Source organism: Myotis daubentonii, chromosome 12, assembly GCF_963259705.1.
Source record: "Myotis daubentonii chromosome 12, mMyoDau2.1, whole genome shotgun sequence".
In the NCBI taxonomy this organism is placed as follows: Eukaryota; Metazoa; Chordata; class Mammalia; order Chiroptera; family Vespertilionidae; genus Myotis; species Myotis daubentonii.
This window is the reverse complement of record NC_081851.1, coordinates 68007552-68033688: the sequence shown is the minus strand read 5'-3', so window position 1 is coordinate 68033688 and position 26137 is coordinate 68007552. Positions and strand designations below refer to the sequence as shown.

At 42.7% G+C, this 26137-nt stretch overlaps 2 protein-coding genes and 1 pseudogene across 10 annotated transcripts in view; 2 read left to right on the top strand and 1 right to left on the bottom strand.

The window, feature by feature from the left end:
• The window catches only part of RBKS (ribokinase), a 73315-nt gene extending 66457 nt beyond the window's left edge, over positions 1-6858 (bottom strand). For 4 of the 7 annotated variants that reach the window (XM_059660255.1, XM_059660258.1, XM_059660256.1 and 1 more), the window contains exon 1: positions 6702-6858. In XM_059660255.1, the coding sequence (XP_059516238.1) occupies positions 6702-6790 (89 nt within the window). In that variant the 5' untranslated portion in view covers positions 6791-6858. The remainder of the gene's footprint in view (positions 1-6701) is intronic. The other 3 variants (XM_059660259.1, XM_059660260.1, XM_059660261.1) reach the window with 2 other exon arrangements.
• A 199-nt stretch (positions 6859-7057) lies between these two features.
• Positions 7058-26137, top strand: part of BABAM2 (BRISC and BRCA1 A complex member 2) — a 358405-nt gene continuing 339325 nt past the window's right edge. Inside the window, exons 1-2 of one of the 3 annotated variants that reach the window (XM_059660252.1) lie at positions 7058-7276; positions 10955-11106. In XM_059660252.1, the coding sequence (XP_059516235.1) occupies positions 10979-11106 (128 nt within the window). In that variant the 5' untranslated portion in view covers positions 7058-7276; positions 10955-10978. The remainder of the gene's footprint in view (positions 7277-10954; positions 11107-26137) is intronic. The other 2 variants (XM_059660250.1, XM_059660251.1) reach the window with 2 other exon arrangements.
• Positions 13021-13127, top strand: LOC132214130 (U2 spliceosomal RNA; annotated as a pseudogene).

Here is a 26137-nt window from a genome sequence, read left to right as displayed (position 1 = left end):
GATTTTAAAAATGTTTCTAAATAACTGATGGATCAAAGAGGACATAATAATGTTATTTAAGAAGTAGTAAAAACTGAGTTTGTTTTATACCCCACATGAGTGAAATCATATGATCCTTTGCTTTTTCTGACTTATTTCACTTAACAATATTTAGAAAACTGAAACTCAGAGACACAGGCAACAGTTTGGTGGTTTCTACAGGGAAGGGGTTGGAGGAGTGGTAGAGGGTAAAAGGTGCCAAATATATGGTGATGGAAAATGATTGACTTTGAGTGGTGGGTAAGCAATGCAATATACAGATCATGTATCATAGTAATGTACACTTGACTCCTATATGACCCTATTAACCAATGTCACACCAATAAATTTAATATAAAGAGGAATAGTGAAAACTAAATTACAATACAGTGGTCTTCCCCCAACAAGCATGAAGCATAGAATTCTTTTGTTCCATAAGATGAGACTCTTTCCAAGAACTCCACTTTCTAGATCTTGTCAATCTGGGAAAGCTAACTGTCAGCATCAGGGCTTGCTCAGAAAGGACCAGAAAACGAATGCTTGATTCATGCGTTTTACCTAACAGATTTTACTTAACAGATGTTTTCAACTATTTTGTCCCCTAAATATTTCTTTTAACTTTTCCCCACTTCTTTATCCCCATCACTACTGTCCTAGTTCAGGCCTTCATCATCTGTTGTGAAGACTATTGCTTTACCTTTTCAATAGGTCTCCCAGTCTTCAAGAAGAATGCCTTTGATACCTTCAAAACATTGCTACCTTTTAAATCTGCCCTTGGCACTGAGTGAGCTATGTGAAATACAAACCTGACCACATCATTCCTGTACTTGGAGCTTATCCCTGGCTCCCAGGGTCTGCAGAATAAAACCCAAGCCCCTTAGCCTGGGCAATAAGGGCCTTCGTCAACACCTTACATCTGATGTGCGACAGACCCAGTGGTTGCTGTCCGTGGCACACCCCATGCACACCCACATCTGTGACTCCCTGCTCTTTTTTTGTTGGGCTAGCACCTGCTTATTTGTCAAGACTTGACTCGGGAGGCATTTCACCCAGGAACTTTTTCCTGTGTTCCCACAGGACCTGCAAGTATTTACAACACTGTACTACAATGATCTATTTTTCTATGGGCCTCTTCCTTGGACTGTAAGTTCCTCAAGAACAATGACCATGTTTCACTAATTGCGGTATTCTAGAACGTAGTGCAGTGCCGGTATTTCATTATGTACAAGTAATCAAAATACCGGAGCAAAGCCCTCCTTCCCGTGCTCTCCCAAGAATATAGACACTTGGGCAAAAAGAGCTGGCAAAGGAATGGCTTATAAAGGGACCACACAGTATGTGCTCTTGGTCATATGCAATTTACTTTTTAACATATTTTCTTGGAAGGGCCCCAAATTAGCAAGTTTCCCATAAGTGATTTCTTTTGATGTTAGGGGAATTCAGCTGACAGAAACATGTTTAACAAAATACTAATGTAAATGTTGATTGGTAACTGCTAAGCAACTTGCAAGACAATTTAAGGGGCAGAAAGAATAAGATAGGATATTATATTCCTCTAATGTTGGGAAAGCATAATACTTTTTGGACCAATATTCCTTTGGCTTTTGCTTCTCTGAAGTTGTGACTGCAAAAGATTTTGATGTTCTAGATATCACAAGTCAAGGGGCTTCTGGTGCAATGCAGGTTAGAGGGTCACTGTAACATGTCAAACACATTCTATGTACATGTTACACAGTCTATGTAACATTTTAGCTGATTTTTTTTTCTTTTCTGTTTTTTAAATTTGTTAGTAATGCAGGTCCAATGTTTCATCCAACTTTGGATCTCAAAGCTTCTTGATTCACTTATTCCACTATCCAATTAAAATCTCTTGAGAACTGAGCAATCATTTCTTGACTTGCCAGGGATTAAATGTGGATGCTTGGCTGAACATGAGCCTTATCTCCCAAGCCATCACTTTTAATTGGAACATGTAACATAGGGTTTTAGCTGACATCATAGTCTATTGCCATGGAAATGTAAACATGGGTTTCTATTAGACTTGTCTCAAAGCAAGTTTTAGTGGTAGAGACCTGGAGACAGGAGATAAATTGTATAAAAAATGTATCCTCTGAAGGTTAGAGTGCCCTAGAAACTCAGACCCTTGGTGATCTCATCCTGCTCACGGCTATACCATCTATATACACTGACAACTCTCAAATTTACATCTCCAGCTGGGCCTCTCTTCTAAAATCTGAACTCCTATAGCTAGCGGTCTTCAGTTGGATGTCCAATAGACATCTCAAATCTCAGATGTCCCTCCTAAGCGCCTGATGTTGCCTTCTCCCTGCCCAACTTGCTCTGCTCACCATCTTCTGTATCTCAGCAAAGGTAACTTCCCTTTCTGCTGGCAGAGACCATAGAACTTGGAGCAACCTTGACCTATGTACTCCTCCGCAAAACCTGTCAGCTCTACATTCAAAATACAATCAAAAGATGCTTACTTATCTCCACTTGCACTGCGTTCAAGCTACCATCACTTCTTGCCTAGATTGTTGTAAACGGCCCTGAACTGGCCTCCCTGCTTCTGCCCTTGCCTTCCTCCTGTCCATTCTCACATAGCTCCCAGATGATTATATTAAAACTAGGGGCCCGGTGCACGAAATTCGTGCACTGGGTGTGTGCGTGTGGGGGGGAGTGTCCCTCAGCCCAGCCTGCCCCCTCTCACATACTGGGAGCCCTCAGGCGTTGACCCCCATCACCCTCCAATCACAGGATCGGCCCCTTGCCCAGGCCTGACGCCTCTGGCTGAGGCGTCCGGCCCGGGCAGCGGGGACCCGCAGCTGCAGCGGCCCCACGATTGTGGGCTCCGCTTTAGGCCCAGGCAAGGGACCCCTAGCTCCGGGGACTGCCAGCTTTGACCGTGCCCAGCTCCCATCGCTGGCTCCACCCCTACTTCCTGCTATCACTGGCCAGGGCGGAAAAGGCACCTGATTCTCCGATCATGGCTGGGCTGCCCCCCAGCTCTTAGCTCCCCGCTGGGTTTCCGATCACTGTCAGTGGCAGGGGGCTTCTTCCTGCTTTCCCTTTCGCCTCCCTGCATTGTGCCTACATATGCAAATTAACCGCCATCTTGTTGTCAGTTAACTGCCAATCTTAGTTGTCAGTTAACTGCCAATCTTAGTTGGCAGTTAATTTGCATATAGCCCTGATTAGCCAATGAAAAGGGTAGCTCGTACACCAATTACCATTTTTCTCTTTTATTAGTGTTGATATAAGTCACATTATGTCACTCCTCTGCTCAGATTTGCCAATGGGTTTTCATTTCATTCAGGATACGAGCCAATGTCTTTTAATCATCCACTTTCTTCTTAAGCTACACGGAGCTCCTTGTTCACTGATCATAAGAGGCATGATCCCATCTCCGGGTCTTTGCCAATGGGAAGCCCTAGGTATCTGTATGGTTTGCTTCCTTTCCTCCTTTAGGTCTTTACTCAAAATCAGCTTCCCCGCGAGGCTTTTGGCCAATGATCTGAAATTAGTACTCCCGCCCCGCCTTTGTGCTTTATTTTCCTCCTCAGCATTTATCTACATTCTACGCATTTTACTTATTTCCACTGATCCTGTCTCTCCCACTAGGATGTAAGCTCCACGAGGCTGGGGTTTCTGGCTGTGTTTTTCATTGTTGTGTCCTTTGCAGCTAGGAAAGTGCTTGGCACATAGGGTAAAATATCTGTTGAATGAATAATTGAAAATGTGTGATACATGTCATAAGAAATAAAGATTATTAGTGAAAGCATGATTAGCCAAGACGTGTGAGCCTAATGCCTAAAAAAGTCCATGTGTTAGTGGTTTTTCATGGTAATCTGTCTTTGGAAGAACGGACTTAATTTTCCACAAGAAGAGGCCTGAGTTAGCAATGTGGAACTTTAGAGAAGAGTGTTCAAGAAGGAAGAGAAGAATGATAAATACAGGTAGGTATTAAATAATATTCACTACTGGCCATGTTAGATGAGCTAATGATTTTTAAAAAATTACTACTGCAGGACTTACTCTTCATAGAGGACTAAAATTAGAAATGAATTAAAAGTAGCTCACTGATGGAATTAGCTGTGTCTGGCACACAGTAATGTAATGTATAAAGTGAGTTGGACTTGGATGCCATCCAAGAGGGCGTAGTTGCTGAAGTAGTTTTATTTCTAGTGATTCTACAATATAGGCATGGGTGTACAGTTAAACTTAGTATCTTCAGTACTATTCCTTATTTTATTTCTATCTTTAGACCTGAGAATTATAAATCCCCAACGTTAAAAGATTATTCACTTTAGGACGTACTGTAATTTATCTTTAATGTCTGAGGGTCAAGCTTCACAGAAAGCCCCTATGTAGTGTAACAAGAAAGTGGCTCTGAATTTTAACCCTGACACTTTTAGGTAGGTTACTTGGGAAACTTGTTTAGCTTTCTTACTCTTCTGCAACTTCACCTATGGTAAAAATTTCGCCAGATGTATTTTCTAAGTAATCTATTACTTTAGATGTCTGAAGGTTTATTGAAGATTTATTCCTTTACGTACCAAGCTTTCAATATATTTGATGGAACGGCTTCTAAAAAACACATGCCCTACTTTTATATAAAATTTAACGGGTACCATATTGTCTTTTCTTGAAAAGAGTCATATGACTAACATCAGTTACTATAGTGGGCTGTAAGACAGTGATGCTCTAGAGAACAGTCAGCAAACTATGGCCTGAAGGCTGTTTTTACAAGACCTGGGGGATAGGAATAGTTTTTACATTTTGAGTTTTTTTTTTTTTTTTTTTTAAAGAATAGACCTTATATACTTACTATATGGCTCTTTACAGAAAGGTTTGCTGACTTGCTCTACAAAAAGATGTGCAGGCCTCTTCACAACTAGGCTGAATGTTATGCGCTGTCACCAAAGGAAGGACATCTCTGTTGGCACAGTGTCTGACAAGGCGGCTCAAATATTTGTGGGAAAACAAAGGCCACTGGCATTTCAAATTCTCTTGTTGGCTGTTACACTCTCCCATTCACTTTCAGGTTTCGGGCAATCTCTATTATCTACCCCTAGCAGTCTCTTCCCTTTACTCTCCATTTTTTTTCTAATTTTGGCCTGGAAATTTGAGCTTATAAACATTTTAAGCTATATAAGATTAAACTGGTTATGTGAAAACTTTATAACTATTTTCCAGGTTAAAAACAACAACAAAGGTGGCTTGGTGCTGGGATTTGGTGACTTGTTTTGATTATCCCAAGGTCTTTTTATTTATTTCTAGGTTCTCTGCTATCTTTTGGAAAAGCAAGGTTGCAGGACAGATGAGGTCTTACTGTAGTAATGCCTGATCATGCCTGATCATTTTTTATTTTTATAATATAAAAATGGCATTATATTTGAAAAGCTATTCACCAAATATTAAACTGAAGCAATCTGGGTGGTACGATTTTCTTGGAATACCTGACTGACCCTTTTACTTTTTTTTTTTAAACAATGAATACTACTTTTATAATAAAAAAAGCCATTTTCATAAAAAAAAGATAAATTGAAAGGCTCTCTCTATCTAATCTCATCAACCATTCTTTCATGATTTGATCACTTTAAATATATATATATATATTTATTGATTTCAGAGTGGAAGGGAGAGGGGAGAGAGAGAGAGAGAAACATAAATGATGAGAGAATCATTGATTGGCTGCCTCCCACTGGGGATGGAGCCCTGAACGCGGGCATGTGCCCTTGACCCAAAGGGGGCCCGAGGCTCTGTCCACTGAGCCAAACCAGCTTAGGGCCAGGATTTGATCACTTGAAAAAAATGGATGTAGCCCGGCCGGTGTGACTCCGTGGTTGAGCATCGACCTATGAACCAGTAGGTCATTGATGGGTTCCCAGTCAAGGCACACGGCTGGGTTGAGGGCTCCATACTCAGTGTGGGTGTGCAGGAGGCAGCCGATTGTCTCTCATCTTTGATGTTTCCATCTCTCTCTCTCTCTCTCTCTCTCTCTCTCTCTCTCTCCCTCTCCCCCTTCCTCTGAAATCGATAAAAATATATTTAAAAACAGACAAAAATATTTTAAAAAATGGATTAAATATTGTGTTTACCGGGTTTTATTTGACGCACACTCGCGTTGCCATCCATGGTTACTAGATACTGTAAAATAAGTTGTAAATATGTAATGCTGCAGGGATGCCAACAATCAATATGGCTAAAGGTGACTGATCGCCTTTTTGACCTCTGGCTCCACTCATTTTATAGAAGCTCAGACAAGAATACCCAGCTTGGGTCGGGTTCCGGGCAAAACCCTTTACTTCCTTTAGTCCTCCCAACAGCTCAGGGAGGCGCATCACATTCTGGGGGGTAAAATGATTTGGCCAAACTCACTCGGCTGCTGGGGGTGGGGTGGAGTGGGGGGGAGGCTCAGCAGCCTGGCCAGGAAACCAGGAGGAGGGCTTTGGAGGCGCTTCCAGGACCATTAGCGCGTTCACGACGCCCTGGCCACAATGGCCCCTCGCCTGACACACTTACCCTACTGCCTGCAGCCCATCAGGCACCCGGCGGGCTGGGGGAACCCGCAGCTCACACCAAAAGCCAGCACAGTTCACCCGCACGGCCCCCGCGCCTCTGCAGGGAAGCGCACACGCCCCCCGCCCCGCCAGCCGGACTCCGCGTACCGGCCCCGGACAAACCTGACCAGGTCGGTCATGCAGGAGCCCACCACCACCACGGCCGCCACCGCCTCCTGCCTCTGCCGCCCGGGTTCCCCCCGCGCGGCCATGGCCCCAGCGAGGTGCTCTCCAACCAGGAAGCTGCCCTTTACCCTTTGCCCGACCCCGTTGCCAGAGACGCCGCGCCGACCCTCCCTAACTCCCCGGGCCTTCCGGAGGCCGAGGCGGGTCGCCCACCTGAATGCCCGAAGTCGCCCCGCCCACCCGCTGCCCCCAGTGCTTCCAGGAATTGTCTCCCGGCCCCGCCTCCCGCCTCAGGCCCGGCTGATAGTCCCCGGCCCCGCGCCGCTCGCCGCAGCGGGGAAAGCACCGAACAGGGAACTTTCAGGCACCGCGGGGACGCCTCTCCGAGAGCCCAGCTAGGGGCGTCCGGCGCGCACGCCGGCCGGCGGGGCCGCAGAGGGGGCGGGGCGGACATCCGGGCACGAGCACGCAGAGGCCCGCGGTGCGCGCGCAGCGCGGTGCGTCGGTCGGGGGCGCGCTCGGGTAACCTGTACCCCACGTAGTCGCCGGTTACCGAACGGACTAAGTTCCAGGTACCTAGACTGGGGCTGGTGTGGGGAGGTTGGACCCCGAGTCGCACAGGTGGTGCCGAGGGCCGTGCCCAGAGCTCGCCTCCCCTTCCTGTAGAGGAGGCCCGGCTCCAGAGATGCCCTGCTCGTCCCCGTCACGCCGGTCCCCTCAAGACCGGCATCCTCCAGGCCAGGCGTTACTCTTTCTCCTCGTCTATACCGCCCTGGTCCCCGATTAACCTGACTTCTCCCTCTTTCCCGCGTGATGAGGGTGTCATACAATTTGGGAGAAGGGAGAGTGCCCCTCTTAAATGGCTCCTAAATTGGGGTGATCATTCTGTGGGTCGTAGCCGGCTTGTTTTTCTTGAGGGCTGTCCCTCGGAGAAATGACTCCCCCCCGTGTAACTTGCCTCGTGCGCCCATGACGTTGACGTGACGCAGCTGGACGCTACCCCTTTCCGTTCCGTGACGTCAGCAGGGCACATGTTTCCGTGTTTGTCATCCCATCTTAATGGCAAGAAACTGGACAAAGCTTTAGACGTTTTTGTATTCCCCAGGTGGCCGATCAAAGGACCCGATGTGACCTCAGTTTGAGGCAGCAGACACCTGTAAAAACTGTATTGCTGCATTTTCCTTCTGTAATATGTCAAAATCAGGAAATACAAATGGCCTAACTAGCATTCAGGGGAGGCTGGCCACCGTGAAGTTTTGCCTGCCTGCGATCTGTTACAATGCTGAGATGTGTAAAAGCTGCTGGGGGTGGGGGTTGGGGGGTGGGGGTTGGGGGGTGGGTTCGGGGGGTGGTGATCCCCGCAACCATGCCCCTGGCTCAACAGGACCGCACCAAAAGACCATCATTCCGTGACCTCTGATTTTGGAGTAGTTTCCCCTCTCCTTTAGAGCAGTCACAGCACCTCACGTTGAAACAGATTTTAACACTGCATGAAACCTTGAACTGTCAGAAAATAGTATTTTGGCTGTTCTGGAAACAAAGACAAATTCATTCCTTCAGGTGTCATTCTAAGGTCATGACAGTTGCTGAAATGGAATGGGTTGTTGTCAACCTTAAGTATAGTTTGGTTTCTGGAGTAGGTTTATTCCCTTTAGCATTTTTAAATGTATTTTTATTGAAATTATTACGGATATCTCCCCTCCCCCCCCCCCCATCCTCCCTCTCAGGTCTTCACTACCCTATTGCCCGTGTGCATGGGCTATGCATATAAGTTATTTGGTTTATCTCTTCTCCCTCTAGCATTTGATTGGTGCAGTCAGTCAGGCCAATTTCAGCAGTAGGCAAACAGTAGTTATTTCTAGTTGTAAAGCAACCATGAGTCTAAATTCATGCCATTTTGTCCAAATTTTAAGAGGTGTATACTTAAAAAAATTCACTTCGATGCTTTTCTCTTTGGTGATTGAAGTTATGTTTATTTGAGAGGAAAATGAGAATAGTGGACTTTGAGGGGGATCTGGATTTGAATTCTGATCGTTCTGCTTGCTAGGTTGGGGACTTTGAACAAGTTAGTCTTGTTGAGTATTAGTTTTCTTATCCACTAATGAAGTAGAAACTAATATTAAACAGAGGACAGGATTGTTCAGGGGAAGTAAATGAGATTACAGATTGAAGTGGGTAGGACAGTGCTTGATACTGAATAGATGTTCAGAATGTTCTATTTTCATTTTTCATAGAAATGAGAGATACAATTATAATAGATATGCCCCATAATTAAAATTATGGAAAAACAAGAATAATTTTTTTTTAATGCTCACCCAAGGATATTTTCCCCCCATTGATTTTCAGAGAGAGTGGAAAGGAGGTGGGAGGGTTGGGGAGAGAGAAGCATCAGTGTAAGAGAGACACAGCGATTGGTTGCCTCCTGCATGCACTCACCAGGGGCTGGAGATGAACCTGCAACCCAGGTACATGCCCTCCACCAGGAATCAAACCCGAGACCCTTCCTGAGACCCTTCAGTTCTCAGGCTAAAGCTCTAACCACTAAGAAACAGACCAGGGAGAGGAAGAGTAATTTTGTAATGTAGGTGAGGTCCTTCAGTTTTTTTCCTGGATAAGTATTTTTGTATTTGCATATGGTTTAGGTAATCATCCTTTCAAGAACTGTGACATCAGGGATTAGAAAAAAAAAAGTGGAAACATTGCAGGATAGAAAAAAATAGGTTTCAAAATGATACTATAGATTAGTATACTTTTCAAAGGCATTATAAAAGTTATCTGTGTCATCTTTAAAATGGGAATTCCTTACTACCCAGGGGTATGAAGATCAACTGCAATAATGTATATGGAAGCTCTTTTTTTTTTTTAAATCCTCACGCGAGGGTATTTTTCCATTGATTTTTTAGAGAGAATGGAAGAGAAAGGGAAAGACAGAGAGAAATGTCAAAACACATTGATTGGTTGCCTCCTGCACGCACCCTGACCAGGGCCCGGGCTGAGGAGGAGCCTGCAACCAAGGTACATGCCCAAGATACTTCTGAGTGTCATTACCCAGAAGGGTCACAGTATTATTATTTTTTGAAAGATCACTGTAGTTCTTACCTTTGTTACTGTCTGAAATTATTAAAACAGGTACTAGTTTTCAACATTTATTTTAGCAGGAACACGTAAGTCCTCATGTGGTATAATATATGAAAACTAGAAGCAAAACATCATTTACTTGTAACTTGCGGGTAATTAATTGCTTTAGATGTGGGATTATCCTTTCAGATTGAGAAAGAAAATGATCATTTAAGTTGACTTATTCACCTCTGAAAGTAGAGGCTTTCACATAGAGATCTATTAAAAGGAATTCATGTACTCCCTCCCCCAGCCCCATGGGTTTCCAAGTAGTTTAGATATGATTTATTGGTTTTACTTTTGTATTTTCAAGTTTAAGGACTTCTTAAGCACCTTACAGTATAGTCAAAGACTTTTAGATCCACGTTAGTTTGGGTTGCTGAATATCTGGACAGGTATATGTTTTCATGATTTAATTGTTAAGTAGATTTTTGCTGCATCTATTCCTTAGATATGCTATCCTCTACCAAGTGTTTGAGGGCATATTATCTTCTCGATATACCTGAATATTTCTCTAGCTTTTGTCTCCTTATTTATTTATTTAAAAATGTTTATTGAGTGTTTAGTTTGTGATCTCTCTCCAGTGGTTATAATACACTGTGCAGTAACAGTTATGAAAACTATGTAGAGAAGTATATCAGAAGAAGATAATTTCTAGTAAGTGACTTGCAAGCAGGTTATGCTTGTTCTAGGTTTTTATGTAGTATTATCAGGCAAGTTCTTACTCACAAAGCGAGGATTCCTAACCTACTGGTGTGTGGGGTTTGTGTGTTAAGGGGGAGAGGGTTGTCAGCGAAGGATTCTTAAGGCCTCAACTAAAGTAGAACCGGCCAGTTGCAAGCTGAATGGGAGAGTTTTAAGTGGAGTGTAGCGTTGTAGAAATCAACTTTGGAAAAGAGGAGGGAATTGGATTTCAAGGGTTGCCTCTGTTCCTGAAAAGCAGTGGTGTAGTCTCTGTCCTAAGTAGGTGAGTAGCGGGGAGATGGTTTCATTGGGAGAGGCTGCTTAAGACAGAAAAATGAGGTATTTATTCATGCAAGAGAAACTTGTGTGTGCTGTGCCCGTTTTCAGGGAGCTTGGTGTATGTAGTTCTTTGGGATACTCTGATCACCGTTCTTTCCTTCTGCTTTCAGTGGTGATTTGCAAGTCAAGTTAAAATGTCCCCAGAAGTGGCCTTGAACCGAATTTCTCCAATGCTCTCCCCATTTATATCTAGTGTGGTCCGCAATGGAAAAGTGGGACTGGATGCTACAAACTGTTTGAGGATAACTGACTTGAAATCTGGGTATGTAACTCAACCAATCCAACTTTTACCTAATGAAAAGCCTTTTTGCCAGACTCATAAAAATTGGCCACAGACATTCATCAAATCATAATTTTATCGCATATTGATTCAGTTGGTTTTGTCCAGTTCTTGACATTTTATGTTTTCAGTCGTTTTATTTGTGTTGTGGCCATTGCTTTATGATCATTGCTTTATGTCTTTTTGGGAGTATATATCTTTGCTAACAGACTACCATGTCATGTTTTGCAAGTGTACTTTTCAGTCACTGACTCGTTTTCTAGTTATGTCTTCTGTAATTCAGTAAGAGTTGGGTTTTGAGATTCTGAATTTGACATCATTGAATAATCTCTCCTAATAAGAAAATTATAATAGCTAACCCAAATGAGTCATTTTCATAACGTGGTTGAAATGGTAAGATATCATGCCTACAAAATACTCAACTTTTTATTTTGAAATAAATTTAGATTTACAGAAAATTGACAAAAATTTTATAGAAAATTAACATGATGCTTCCTTAAGGTCTACTGTGGTACCTTTGACATGTAGTGTAATAAATATGGGTTGACTGAATGAATGGGTGAGATGTTTTCCCAGAGAAGTTGCTTGGTTTGGGGATCAGAGTGGTTTGAACTTGTGGCTTGGAGGCATGCTTACTGGTCTGGTAGTTTATTGCTTAAATTCTGTTACACATGATCCTTTTAAATGACATTCTCTGACAAGTGGATTGACATTTTTGAAATTACAGCAAAGGGTATTATAGCATTGGGTTTAATCTTCTGGATGTCATATATATTGAAACCTAGAAGGGCCAACATTTTAATTTTAGGGAATTATTCCATGAGCCCACTGAATATTTATTGGCTATCTGCTGTGTTAATTTGATCATAAGCATATGCTATTTGTAAGATGCCACATTTTGTCATTTTTAGTGATTTACTATTCTTGAAGATGTCTGAGTATTCCGCATTCTGGAATGATGCCTGGCAAATATAACAGAGAGGAAAGCAGGGAGTGCTCACTGCAACCTGTGGCAGCTGAGCCTTAATATCTTTTTTCAGCATATCACAGTGACTCAACCTGGTTGGCACATGGCTGTGTTTGGGGCATCTGCTGTGACATCTCATCCACCCACAAGTACCTGTTGTATTTTTTGTCCATGTTCTGGATCTCATTAGTTGGTTAAAAATAGATACTCAGTGTACTTGATTACTTAATAGAAAAATTTTAAAAAAAATGTGTGTTTGAAGACTGATCTCAATTTGACTGTATTACTCTTTCTAGCTGGCAGTTGAGCCTTTTAAAACATATATATTTTTATTGATTTCAAGCAGGAAGGAGAGGGAGAGTGAAATAGAAACATCAATGATGAGAGAGAATCATTGATTGGCTGCCTCCTGCATGTCCACTCCTGGGGACCAAGCCCACAACCCAGGCATGTGCTCTGACTGGGAATCAAACCGTGACCTCCTAGTTTATAGGTTGACGCTCAACCACTGAGCCACACCAGTCAGGCAAACTTTTCTTTATTAGTCTGGTGCTTGGAAAGGAGGCAATTTTAATTTTAAGGTGGGCAACTTTTAAAAAATATATTTTTATTGATTTCGGAGAGGAATTGAGAGGGAGAGACAGAAACATCAATGATGACAAAGAATCATTGATCAGCTGCCTCTTGCACGGGCCTGCCACTGGGGATGGAGCCTGCAACCCGGGTATGTGCCCTGACCAAGAATCGAACCGTGACCTCCTGAGCCATGCTGGCTGGGCAAGATGGGCAACTTTTAACGATTTAGTTTGTTAATGTTCACTTGGCTTTTTCATTTCACTCTCTTTTCTATACTTCTCTGGGATCTATTTTCTTTTTCCCTGTGCATATCTTTATATGCTATATATGCATTATGTAAAAATGTGTTTCTCATCGCTTCTTGGCCTTTTGGCTAAGATCAAGTGTAGTAAAAATGTGTTTCTAAACAATGTACCGTATACTCTTGTTTTGCACATTTAAAAGGTTCATACAAATGATATATTATGTGTATTCTTCTGCAACTTGCTTGTTTTGCTAAGTATCTTAAGTTCATGATATTTATCGGTATCGATACTTAAGTTCTTCTGTTTGCACTGTTATATCCAATTCCATTGTATGAATATGCCTTCAATTTTTTATTCACTCTTCTACAGATAGACTTTTATGTTCTAAATTTATTTTGACAAAGAATGTCATAATAAACATGCTCTTACCTTTGCACAAGAAGATATATATATGAATATTTTCTGGGGCAGAGTTTTCTGAACTGGGTGTGTTTACCCATTAGTGGTTCTAAAATCAAGTGAGTGAGTCATTCCAACATTGAAACAATAAAAAGAATGGAAACTATCAGAATATGTGACGCATATTAAGAATAAACTCTGCTTTGTGAATGTTTGTTTCAGTTAAATAAGTACGTGTACATTGGGTCACAAGGTAAAATATGTTTGTGATGATCAAAAAAGTGTGAGAGGGTTTGGTTGGTGTGGCTCAGTGGTTGAGCGTCAACCCATGAACCAAGAGGTTGCCAGTTCCATTCCCAGTTAAGACACATGTCCAGGTTGTGGGCTCGATCCCTGGTGGGGAGTGTGCAGGAGGCAGCCAATTGAAGATGTCTCTCTCTCATCAATGTTTCTATCTCTCCCTCTCCCTTCTTCTCTCTCTCTCTCTCAAAAAAAAAAAATGTTTGAAAGGTACCTCTCTAGGGTATATAGTTCTAGGAATAGAATTGCTGGCTCTTAGAGTATATGCATGTTCTATCTTATTAGATATTATCAGATTGTATCAATTTCTTTCCATCAGAAGTAAGCGTTTTCTTTATTTTATAGCCTCAAAAATACTCTGTGTGTCAGATTTAAATTTTTTACAAGTTGATGGGTATAAAATAATATATTATGATTTTAATTTGTGTTTCCAGGATTACTAGTGTAATTAAATATCTTTTCATATCCTTATTGCCAATTCAGATTTCTTTTTGGGGGGACTATCCTTTGCTCATCTTTTTAGTGATTGTATTTTTGTATAGATTTTAAAACATTCCTTAAGCATTTTGGATACTGATCTTTTGGCATTTACATGCATTACATATATCTGCATTCAATCTGTGGTTTATATTCCTAATTTGTGCTACTGATGTCCAGAAGTCTTTTTAATTTTAATTAAGTCACATCCTATATAATAAAAGCATAATATGCTAACTGTCTGGTTGTCTGGTCGGCTGTTCAACCAATCAAAGCGTAATATGCTAATGATATCCTAATGCCACTCAACTGCTTGCTATGATGTGCACTGATCACCAGGGGGCAGACAGTTGATGGGTCGACCAGTTGCTATGACATGTACTGACCACCAGGGGACAGACGCTCTGACCAGTAGGTTAGCTTGCTGCTGGGGTCTGGCCGATCAGGACTGAGTGAGACAGGCTGGACATGCCCTGGAGCCCTCCTGCGGCCCCTCCCCAGCCTCGATCATGCACCAGTGGGGTCCCTCAGCCTGGCCTGCGCCTTCTTGCAATTCGGGACCCTTTGGGGTATGTTGGAGAGGCAGTTTCAGCCCGATCCCGCAGGCCAGGCTTAGGGACCCCACTGCTGCACGAATTCGTGTACTGGGCTTCTAGTTTATTAATATTTTCCTTTTTAGATTTGTGCCCGTGTGTGTGTGTGTGTGTGTGTGTGTGTGTGTGTGTGTGTGTAAGTGTAAGAGAAAGGGAGCATTTCAAGAAACTCTGTCCTACCCCAAAATCATAAATCATCTTTTATGGATTTTAAAGTTTACCTTTTTCCTTTTTTGGTCTTTAAATAGAAATTTACTTTTTAATATATAATATGTTGTGAGAGGGATATATTCCCCCTTCCACCATATGGATAATTGGTTATCCCAGCATCATTTATTGAGAAGGCCATCCTTTGCCTATGGATCTGCAGTGCTACCTTTGTTAGGTCAAGTTTATGTCACAAATCTGTTTCTAGACTTTTTGTACTGATATGTCAGTCTCATTTTTCTTCTGCCAGTTCTATACTGTCTTAACAATTACAACTTTATAGAATGTCAGTGATAACTGGTAGGAAACATTCTCCTTATCCATCTTTTTCTAATTCTTAAAAATTGTCTTGCTGAGTCATTTTATATAAATTCTTTTAGATAACCTCATTTAAATAGTTGCATACTGTTCTACTAGGACATGCCATAATTCAGTTGACAAAACTCCCTCATTTTAACTCACCGAGGAAATGAAATGAAGGGAAACTGACCTGGTGAGGGGCTAATTGAGAACTGATGGTCAGGAAAGCTCTGAGGAAATTACATTTAAGTTGAATCATGAAAGATGAGAATAATTCAATGTGAAGAGCTGGGGAATTTGATGTAAAAGGCCAATACCATGTCAAATGCAAGATAAAACTTCACATATTCAAGAACCTGCAAGGCCACTGTGGTTGGGATGTAGTGAGAGAGGGTGAGAGGGAAATGAGATGAGATTCTAAAGATAGTCAGGGGCCAGATTATGCAGAGGTTGGTGGGCTGTATTTGGAAACTTGAGTTTTATTCTGGGTGGAATGAGAAGCTATTAGAGGATTTTAATCAGCGTGACAGGATCTTATTTGTATTAAAAAATCACTGGTTGTTATATGGAAAATAGCTTGTATGGGATAAGGTAGACTAGTTAGCTGTCCATTACAGTAGACTAGGTGAGAGATGACAGAGTCTTAGAATATGGAAGTGGCATTGGAGGCTGAAAGAAGGGATTGTAAGCTGTTTAGAAGGTACAGTCATGAGGATGTTCAATTTGGCGTGTGAGAGAGCTTGAGCAAGTTGGTAGATGGTCATGCCATCTGTTGAGATGGGAAGATTGGTGGAGGAACTGCTTTAATCTGAATTGATTGTTGTCTAGATGTGTCATACAGCTATCATTGTGGGTTTCCCTTTGCCTCTGTCCTGTGTTGAATCTCATATCTTACTTTCTTGTGTCCTCTTATTTTGTTGGAGCATGTACTCCAATAGAAGCCCATGAAAGGGAGAGGAGGAGGTTTGTTTTTTGAGTTCCTGGAGGTCTGAAAATGTCTTTAATTCTACTTTTAAACTTGATTGATACTTTGGGCAGGTACAGAAGTCTAGGTTGCAAATTATCTTCCCTTCAAATCTTGGAGGCCTTGATCTGTAATTGTGGAGACCTTTAACACACATATTGTTGTAGTTTCATGGATGCAGTATCTTCTCTTTTCTGTAAAGATAGTAATTATAGTTTTTGTAAAAATTGAGGTACAATTGATTATTTACAGTTTTAAAAAAATATTGTTTTACTACAGCTGGGAGGCTCAGTTGGTTGGAGTATTGTCTTCATACACCAAAAAGGTTGCAGGTTTAATTCCTGGGCGCATATGAGAGACAACCCATCAGTGTTTCTTTCTCACATTGATGTTTCTCTCTCAAATCAATAAACACATTCTTGGGTGAGGATTAAAAAAAAACTCCACAAACATCTTTTTCTCTGTACCTTGAATTATCTTTCATGTTGATGGCTTTCTTCAAACTGATGATTCTTGGCTGTCCATGTCTATTAAAGAGTAAGGCATTAAAATGTGAATTGAAGCTCTTTGTGTGTAGGTGGGCTTGCCAATTACTGAGCCTTAGGCAATGTGATCAGGCAGGTACCTGGCCTTTTATTAGGTGACTAGAGACCTGGTGCATGAAATTTGTGCATGGGGGGTGGTCCCTCAGCCCAGCCGGCACCCTCTTCAATCCGGGACCCCTCTGTGGATGTCTGACTGCCAGCAATCGGACATCCCTCTCACAATCCGGGACTGCTGGCTCCTAACCGCTTGCCTGCCTGCCTGCCTGATCACTGCCTAACTGCCCTCCCCTGCCAGCCTGATTGCCCCCAACGGCCCTTCCCTGCCAGCCTGATCACCCCTAGCCACCTCTGCCTCGACCCCCGCCACCATGGCTTTGTCCAGAAGGAAGGCAGGACGACCGGAAGATGTTCGGTCGACCTGGTCTAATTAGCATATTACCCTTTTATTAGTATAGATTGTCAGATTCGTTATCAGGAGATCTTCTCTGGGTCTATAAAAAATAAAAGTGCCTCGCCCTAACTGGTTTGGCTCAGTGGATAGAGCGTCGGCCTTCGGACTGAAAGGTCCCAGGTTTGATTCCAGTCAAGGGCATGTACCTTGGTTGTGGGCACATCCCCAATGGGGAGTGTGCAGGAGGCAGCTGAATTGATGTTTCTCTCTCATCGATGTTTCTAACTCTCTATCCCTCTCCCTTCCTCTCTGTAAAAAATCAATAAAAAATATATTTAAAAAAAATAAATAAAAGTTCCTAAATGAATGCATATATTCCTATCTGTCAGCAAAATTTTAATTTTGGAGCCAAAGAGTATGTAAATTTTAAGACTTTTGATCTATTTAATATGTTGGTATATTTATATGTAAGGATACATAAACATACATATTTCTTTCAAGAAATGTATTATCAGCTTCCACTTCCACTAGCAGTATATGAGGATGCCAGTTCCTCTCCAGTTTGATAATATCAGTATTATAAATTTTTAAAGATTATTTGCTAATTCAGGAGATGGAAAATGTTAGACATGAGCAGAAAGCCCTGGATGCCTAGCAAGGGGCAAAACTGGGAAAACAAGAACATTGCCCTCAGGGTAACCTATCCTCCCCTAGCGTATCACTGGTCATGCGGTTTGGACCCCTGATCTTTCATATCGCTCGTCAGGCGGTTTATATCCCCTAATCTTTTCCTTCCTAAAGATAACATCTAGGCCTCAGTTGTATTTCAGCTCCAGGCCCAGAAAAAGCAAAACCAGACAAGTAGCACAATGGCTGCCTGAGGACCAGCTACATCCTATCTAATAAAAGAGAAAAATGGTAATTGGCGTACGACGATACCCTTTTCATTGGCTAATCAGGGCTATATGCAAATTAACTGCCAACTATGATTGGCAGTTAACTGTCAACTATGATTGGCAGTTAACTGCCAACAAGATGGCGGTTAATTTGCATATGTAGGCACAATGCAGGGAGGCAAAAGGGAAAGCAGGAAGAAGCCCCCTGCCACTGACAGTGATCGGAAAGGTGAAGTTATCAATGCCCTGGGGCCGCCTTTGCCCTGCCCCCCAGCCATGATTGGAGAATCAGGCGCCTTTGCCGCCCTGGCCAGTGATAGCAGGAAGTAGGGGTGGAGCCAGCGATGGGAGCTGGGCACGGTCGAAGCTGGCAGTCCCAGGAGCTAGGGGTCCCTTCCCTGGGCCTAAAGCGGAGCCCACGATCGCGGGGCCACTGCAGCTGCGGGTCCCCGCTGCCCGGGCCGGACGCCTAGGCCAGAGGCGTTAGGCCTGGGCAGGGGCGGAGCCTGCAACCACGGGGAGCTGGGGGATCCCTGCCCAGGCCTGACACCTCTGCCGGAGGCCTCAGGCCTGGTCAAGGGGCCGATCCGGTGATTGGTGATCGGAGGGTGATGAGGGTCAACTCCTCTGGCCGAGGCATCAGGCCTGGGTGGGGGGTGGAGCCGGGGATTTGGGGGATATGATGGTCCCCTTGCCCAGGCCTGAAGCCTGGGTCAGAGGCGTCAGGCTTGGGCAGGGGGTGGAGCAAGCGATCAGAGGGAGATGGGGGTCCCCTGCCCAGGCATGATTCCTGGGCCAGAGGCCTCAGGCCTGAGCGGGGGCCAGAATCAGTGATCAGGGGGAGATGGGGGTCCCCTGTCCAAGCCTGACACCTCTGGCGGAGGCGTCAGGACTGGGCAAGGGGCCGATCAGGTGATTGGAGGGTGATGGGGGTCTACGCCTCTGGCCGAGGCATCAGGCCTGGGCAAGGGGCCGATCCTGCGATTGGAGGGTGATGGGGGTCAACGCCTGAGGGCTCCCAGTATGTGAGAGGGGGCAGGCTGGGCTGAGGGACACTCCCCTCCCCACACACCCAGTGCACGAATTTCGTGCACCGGGCCCCTAGTTGACTAATAATCCCCTGCCCTGGCAACAACCAATCAGTGGATGTTACAGGGCAGAATTTTTGCTAGGATCTGGAGTGCTTGTCTAGAAGCCAGAGCATCTAGAAACCCAGTGAACACGTGTGTGGTGTTGATATTTTGAGTGCTATTACTGAGTCTAGGTTGTCCTTCAGGAATTATTTCTTGGGCTTTTTTTTTTTAACCAGAAGAAACAAAATTTCCCTAGTCCTCATGCCTTGGCTCATACTCTTTTCTACTTTCAGATCTTTAACCTGAGTAGCTGCCTGTTCAGCCTTCTTTTAATTATAATAGTGTAAGACAGTTGATTAAATAGTTCAGCAATATTTTAACATTTCAAAGTGCTGTCAGATATTTTATATTTTGTACTTAGTATTTTTTTGGGAAAAAGTCAAAGTGGTAATATTGGCCTTGTCCCAGTGAACTCTGAAATCACCGACTTTGGGAAGTTTTGCTAGGATTCCACATTCTTTCCACAGAGTCTGGAATGGTAAATTTGGATCTGGAGTTTTAGGTGGTTGTGAATTTTGCAGTGACTTCATTTCAGAGTGGCTTCATTTGGTATGGAGGTTAGGGAAGAGGTGAAGGGAAGTAGCCAGTCTAATGTGTAAACGAAAGGGGATAGGAGATTAGTCTCTTCCTACCTCTGCTTTGCATTGTTCAAGAAAACAAGAACTCATTCCTACTTTTATCTTTGTCCCCTCTATTCTGTGCAATTTTAAGGTAGTATTTTTTGTTTTCTTTTACTAGAGTAAAATGTTTTGTTTTATTAGAACAAAACGTTTGCCAAGTTCTTTAGGATTAGAAGATAAGTGAGGCTCTTTTAGTACATGTTAACAGGCACATACATGTATTCCAAATTAATTATTCCTATACCGTCACTGTTAAAATGCCCATGTATGCCTTATATCCATGTAGACCAGCTTCCTTTTTAGCATCTATGTTACTTGACTAATCTTGTTTTTTGGTGCCGTGTTCTTGAGAAATAATTTTGTAATCTTCCTTTTCAGGGCCACGTTTCCTGAGTAATTTGGTTATCTTTCTAATGGCTTGTTATGAAAGTAGTTTTCCCCATTAACCTTGTTTCTCTTGACTTTTTGAAAAATATATCCTTTTTGTTTTCTGAAAAGGTTTTTATCTCAACCTTTGCTCTTGCTAACTTATTGATAAGAAATCTGGAATCAAGTGGAAGTTTTGGAGAACAATTTGATGTTCCACTGTTAAGTAGGTATGAAGCCCTTAGAACAATTGTTTTTTTCATATATGGACTCCTAAGACTCTTTTCATTTAAAAAACATCATTTCAGCCCTAGCTGGTTTGGCTCAGTGGATAGAACGTTGGCCTGTGGACTGAAGGGTCCAGGGATCAATTCTAGTCAAGGACACATACGTTGGTTGCAGGCTTGTTCCCTGGCGTGTGGGGTATGTGCAGGAAGCAACCAATTAATGTGTCTCTCTTACACTGATATTTCTCTCTGTCTCTCCCCCTCCCTTCCACTCTCTCTAAAAATCAATGGAAAAATGCCCTCGGGTGAGGATTAACAAATAAAACAAAAACAAACAAACAAAAAGACCCATTATTTCATGCCCAGTTGGTGTGGCTCAGTGATTGAGCTTCGATAAAAACCAGAAAGAATAAACTGCTTAGGAATAAACTTAATCAAGAAGCCAAAAGACTCTTAAATACTCAAAAAATCACAAAATATTGCTGAAAGTAATTAAAGAAGGCACAGATAATGGAAAGACATCCTGCATTCACTGAAGACTTAATATTAAAATGTCAATACTAAACAAAGCAATTGATAGATTCCATGCCATCCCTATAAAAATCTCAATGATTTTTTTTTTCAGAAATAAAAAAAGCATACTAAAATTCATACGGAAGCTCAAGAGATGCTGAATAGCCAAAAAAAAAAAAAAAAAAAGAACAAAGTTGGAGGTCTTGCACTTCCTGATTTCAAAATTTACGCAAAGCTATGGTAATCAAAAGATCATGGTACTGCTTGGCCAGTGTTGCTCAGTAGTTGAGCATCAACCCATGAAGCAGGAGGTCATGTTTCAATTCCTAGTTCAGGGCACATGCCTGGGTTGCAGGCTTGATCCCCAGGAGGAGCCAATTGATGATTCTTTCTCATCATTGATGTTTCTATCTCTCTCTCCCTCTTCTTTCCTCTTTCTGAAATCAATAAAAACATATAAAATATTTTAAAAAAAGAACATGGTACTAGCATAAAGAAAGACATAAAGACTAATTGTGAAGAGAATAGAGAGCACAGAAATACTAGTAAACCCTCAGATATATGGCTAAGGCTGCCAAAATCATTTAATGGAGAAAAGACTGTCTTTTCCACAGTGTTGGGAAAACTGGATATCCACATGAAATTGGACCCTTATCATACACTGTACACAAAATTTAAAATGAATCAAAGACCACACCACAAGAGCTAAAATTTTAACGCTCTTAGAAGAAAATATATGGGAAAAGCTCGTGTTATATATTTATTAAATTCATCTTTGGATATATTTACATAAGGAATAAAAGAATATGTAAGTCAGAAAAGGATTCTGGGAACCAAAATAGTTCAAATGGAGAATTGAGAATCCGGGGAAATGGGCAAAATTGCAGAGATAACAAGTCTTTAAGCATGAGTTCAGGATTCTGCAGGCCCTTGCTTTAGGCATGGGGACATGGATTTAAAACTGAACTGTACTATCTTTAGACTCTCTAAAAAATTCTATGATTTATTGCCATGGATTATGGCAGCAGTCATGTGGAAGATTGGGTGACCCCGCCAGACTGGATCATCAAATTAACTAATATCTTCTTATAAGGAATGAATTCAAGAATTTGTTGGAGCTACATCTGAATGCAAATGAAGTAGTGTTATAAATTATGAGCAACCAGACAGATAAGCTGATGATAAATGCTAAGCAGTGAACTATATTGATATTATTGTCAACTTAGCAGAGATATCAAAAGAACACTTGGAAAGGAATAAATTAATAGTGTTTGTTATCACAGTGGGAAACCAAGGTGAATAGGGAGATTGGAGGACAGCAAAGTAAAACAGTTTATCTTCATATTCAAGGACATTCAGCATTTAAAGGATCTTTAGAGAAGTGTTCTAAAACTCTGGTGAAAGACCAAAGTTACATAAATGTTTAAAAAAATTTTCAGCCCAGGCTGGATAGCTCAGTTGGTTGGAGTGTCATCCCGTGCTCCAAAAGGTTGTGGGTTCAGTTTCCCATTAGGGCATATATGGGGGTTGCAGGTTTGATCCCTGGTCAGGAGTGTATGGTCAGGAGTGTACGGGGGTGGGGTGGGGTGGGGGGTGGGGCGCGACTGAACAATGTTTTCCTCTCACCTCTCTCTCTCTCTCTCTCTCTCTCTCTCTCTCTCTCTCTCTCTCCTCTCCCCCTCCCTCCCCCCCCCCCTTTCTCTTCTCTCAAAATCTGTAGAAACATATCCTTAGGTGAGGATTAAAAAAAATTTTTTTTAGGCCCTGGCTGGGCTGCTCCATAGGTTACAGCGTGGTCCCCATATGCCAAGGTTGCAGGTTCGATCCCCTGTTAGGGCACATACAAGAATCAACCAATGAATGCATAAATAAATGGAACAACAAATTGATGGCCCCTCTGTCTCTGTCTCTGTCTGACTCTGTCTCTCTAAAAGTAATTTTTTTTATATATATATATTTTTAAAATATATTTTATTGATTTTTTACAGAGAGGAAGGGAGAGAGATAGAAAGTCAGAAACATCGATGAGCGAGAAACATCGATCAGCTGCCTCCTGCACATCTCCTACTGGGGATATGCCCGCAACCCAGGCACATGCCCTTGACCGGAATCGAACCTGGGACCCCCCAGTCCGCAGGCCAACGCTCTGTCCACTGAGCCAAACCGGTTTCGGCTTCTCTAAAAGTAATTTAAAAAATTTCCAATTTGTCACCAAGTGATATTTTTGTAAAATACAATAAAAATGAATTACTAGAAAAATGAAATTAAAAATACATGGAATACAAAGCTGAGCTTTAAATATTGGATTCATAAGACTTAAAGCTACTCTTACAAATTGCTATAAAAGTTTCTAAATTCTTGCTCTCAATTTCTGTGTTTATCTCATTGTGGATAGTAACAGTTTATAGTCCAGCACTGGTCCATGGACCCCACTTTGGGTTGCACTGTTCTAGAAGGGTTTCTGCATTCTAATAGTCTAGAGGAGTTGACCTTTTTAGAATTCTGTCTCAGAGTTTAGACAGTAGTACATTAGTAATAAGTAATTCCTAACTACACTTTGGATAATCCGAAATACTGTTTTTTTTTCTTCTAAAATAAATATAGTAGAACAAATATGATAGATGGTTATAAGAATAAGACTTCTCTTGAAATTACGAAAATTTTCAGTTAGTTCGATCAGTAAAAACTCAGAGAGCACTATTACTTTATGTTTTCTGCATATATATCAAGGAAGCATGACTTTTACTTATTTATATTTTTATTTTAGTTATGGTTGACATTCAATATTACATTAGTTGCAGGCATATAGCATAGTAGTTAGACATTTATATAACTTATGAGGAGATACCCCATAAGTCTAATATGCACCTGATATCATATACACAAATTACAATATTATTAACTCTGTTTCTTGTGCTGTACTTAGTACACATGGCTTTTGAGTAAGGAGAAATGTTTACAATACAGTCTCATTTTGTAAACACTTTTATTCATGCACATTTTAATTAATTTTTAGTTTTTTAATCTTTATTGTTGAGATTATTACAGATGTCCCTCTTTTTCCCCCCATGTTGCTCCCCTCCACCCGGTTAATGCCCTACCCCAGGCCTTCACCATCCTATTGTCTGTGTTCATAGATAATGCATATCTACATATATAAAAGCCTAAGTGATCAAATGACTGGTAGCTATGATGTGCACCGACCACCAGGGGGCAGACGACGCAGGAGCTGCCCGCTGGTGGTCAGTGTGCTCCCAAAGTCAACCTCCTGTGGCCTCTCCCCCCGGCTGGCTGGCTCTGATAGGCCCCTATTGGGGCTGGTCAGCCAACCTCCCATGGTCCCTCCCCCTGGCCAACCTCCCGCGGCCCAGATCAGCCTGATTGCTAGCCAGGCCGAGGGACCCCACCTATGCACGAATTCATGCACCGGGCCTCTAGTCCTATCTAATGATTGACAAACAGGGTAATTGACCATACCTTCGCTACGCCTCCCATTGGCTAATCAGCACGATATGCAAATTAACCGCCAACAAAGATGGCAGTTAATTTTCATATGTAGTCTCCAAGCGGCGGAGCGAAGACTGAAGGCGAGCCGGAGCTGCGAAGACGGAAGACGGAAGGCGGCTCCGGCTGGGGCCACGAAGATGGAGGATGGAGGGAGAAACCAAGATGGCGGCATAGGTAAACACCAGAGTTTGCTGTCTCACACAACAACTTCAAAAATACAACTAAAAGTCGGAACAGACATCATCCAGAACCACAGGAAGGCTGGCTGAGTGGAAATTCTACAACTAGAAGGAAAGAGAGAAGCTTACCGAGGCTCAGAGGAGGAATGGTGCGGAAGTAAAATACCAAGGTACAGAGGCGCACACGGAGCCGGCTGACGGCTGAGGGCGCAGTTGTCTTTTGCAATCGGGAGGGAGTCTCAGGCTCTGAGCTCCAGTTCCGGGTGAGTCTTTGGGGACCCAGATTCATACGGGAGAAGCGGGACTGTCTGGCATCGGTCGGAACTCAAGGGCAGATTTCTCTCGGAGGTGCTTGCAGCGATTACCGGAACATTGAGAAGCGGAGCCTCTGCCGGCAGGACTGAGAGCAGCCATAACTGCTAGCCCTGCTCTGTTGATCCTGTGGGACCCGCCCCGCCCAAGCCCTGCACAGAGGCTTTTGCTGGGTAGCCTCAGGCAAAGGCTAGATTAGCACCTCCCTAGAGAACCAGGAGCGAGTGTGCCCAGTGGTCAGAGTGGGACCATCCAGTTTGCACCTCCTCGGACCCTTAAAGGACACACTCAGGGGGCAGACTCAGTGAGCACAAAAGCCCCATTGAAGCAAGTCTTGCCCCAGAGGAGTGTCTCCAGCACAGAAGTTCTCCCACTGCAGACACAGCTGGTTCTCACAGCCAATTGGTCTGGAGGTCAATTCCTCCCAGTGATAGCTACAACAATCAAGGCTTAACTACAACAAGACTGTGCACAAAGACCACAAGGGGGTGCACCAAGAGTGTCCTCCTTGGGTAATTGGGGAGGCTGAACCACTGGGCCCTAGAGGACACTTAGCACAGAAAACCACTTTATCAACACAGGGAAGCATAAAAAAATGCAGAGACAAAGAAACAGGACACAAATGACAGAAATGGAGGAAAGCAAACGACTGGATATAGAGTTCAAAACCACACTATTAAGGTTTTTCAAGAACTTTCTAGAAGCCGCTGATAAATTTAGTAAGACCCTCGAAAAGACTGGTGAGACCGCCGATAAATGTAGTGAGATCCTCAAGAAGTCTAGTCAGACCCTCGAGGTTATGATAAAGGACCAACTGGAAATTAAGCATACACTGACTGAAATAGAGGATATTATACAGACTCCCAACAGCAGACTAGAGGATCGCCAGAATCAAGTCAAAGATTTGAAATACAAAGAAGCAAAAAACACCCAACCGGAAAAGCAAAATGAAAAAAGAATCTAAAAATACGAAGATAGTGTAAGGAGCCTCTGGGACAGCTTCAAGTGTACCAACTTCCGAATTATAGGGGTGCCAGAAGAAGAGAGAGAGCAAGATATTGAAAACCTATTTGAAGAAATAATGACAGAAAACTTCCCCTACCTGGTGAAAGAAATAGACTTACAAGTCCAGGAAGCGCAGAGAACCCCAAACAAAAGGAACCCAAAGAGGACCACACCAAGACACATCATAATTAAAATGCCAAGAGCAAAAGACAAAGAGAGAATCTTAAAAGCAGCAAGAGAAAGAAAGGCAGTTACCTACAAGGGAGTACCCATATGACTGTCAGCTGATTT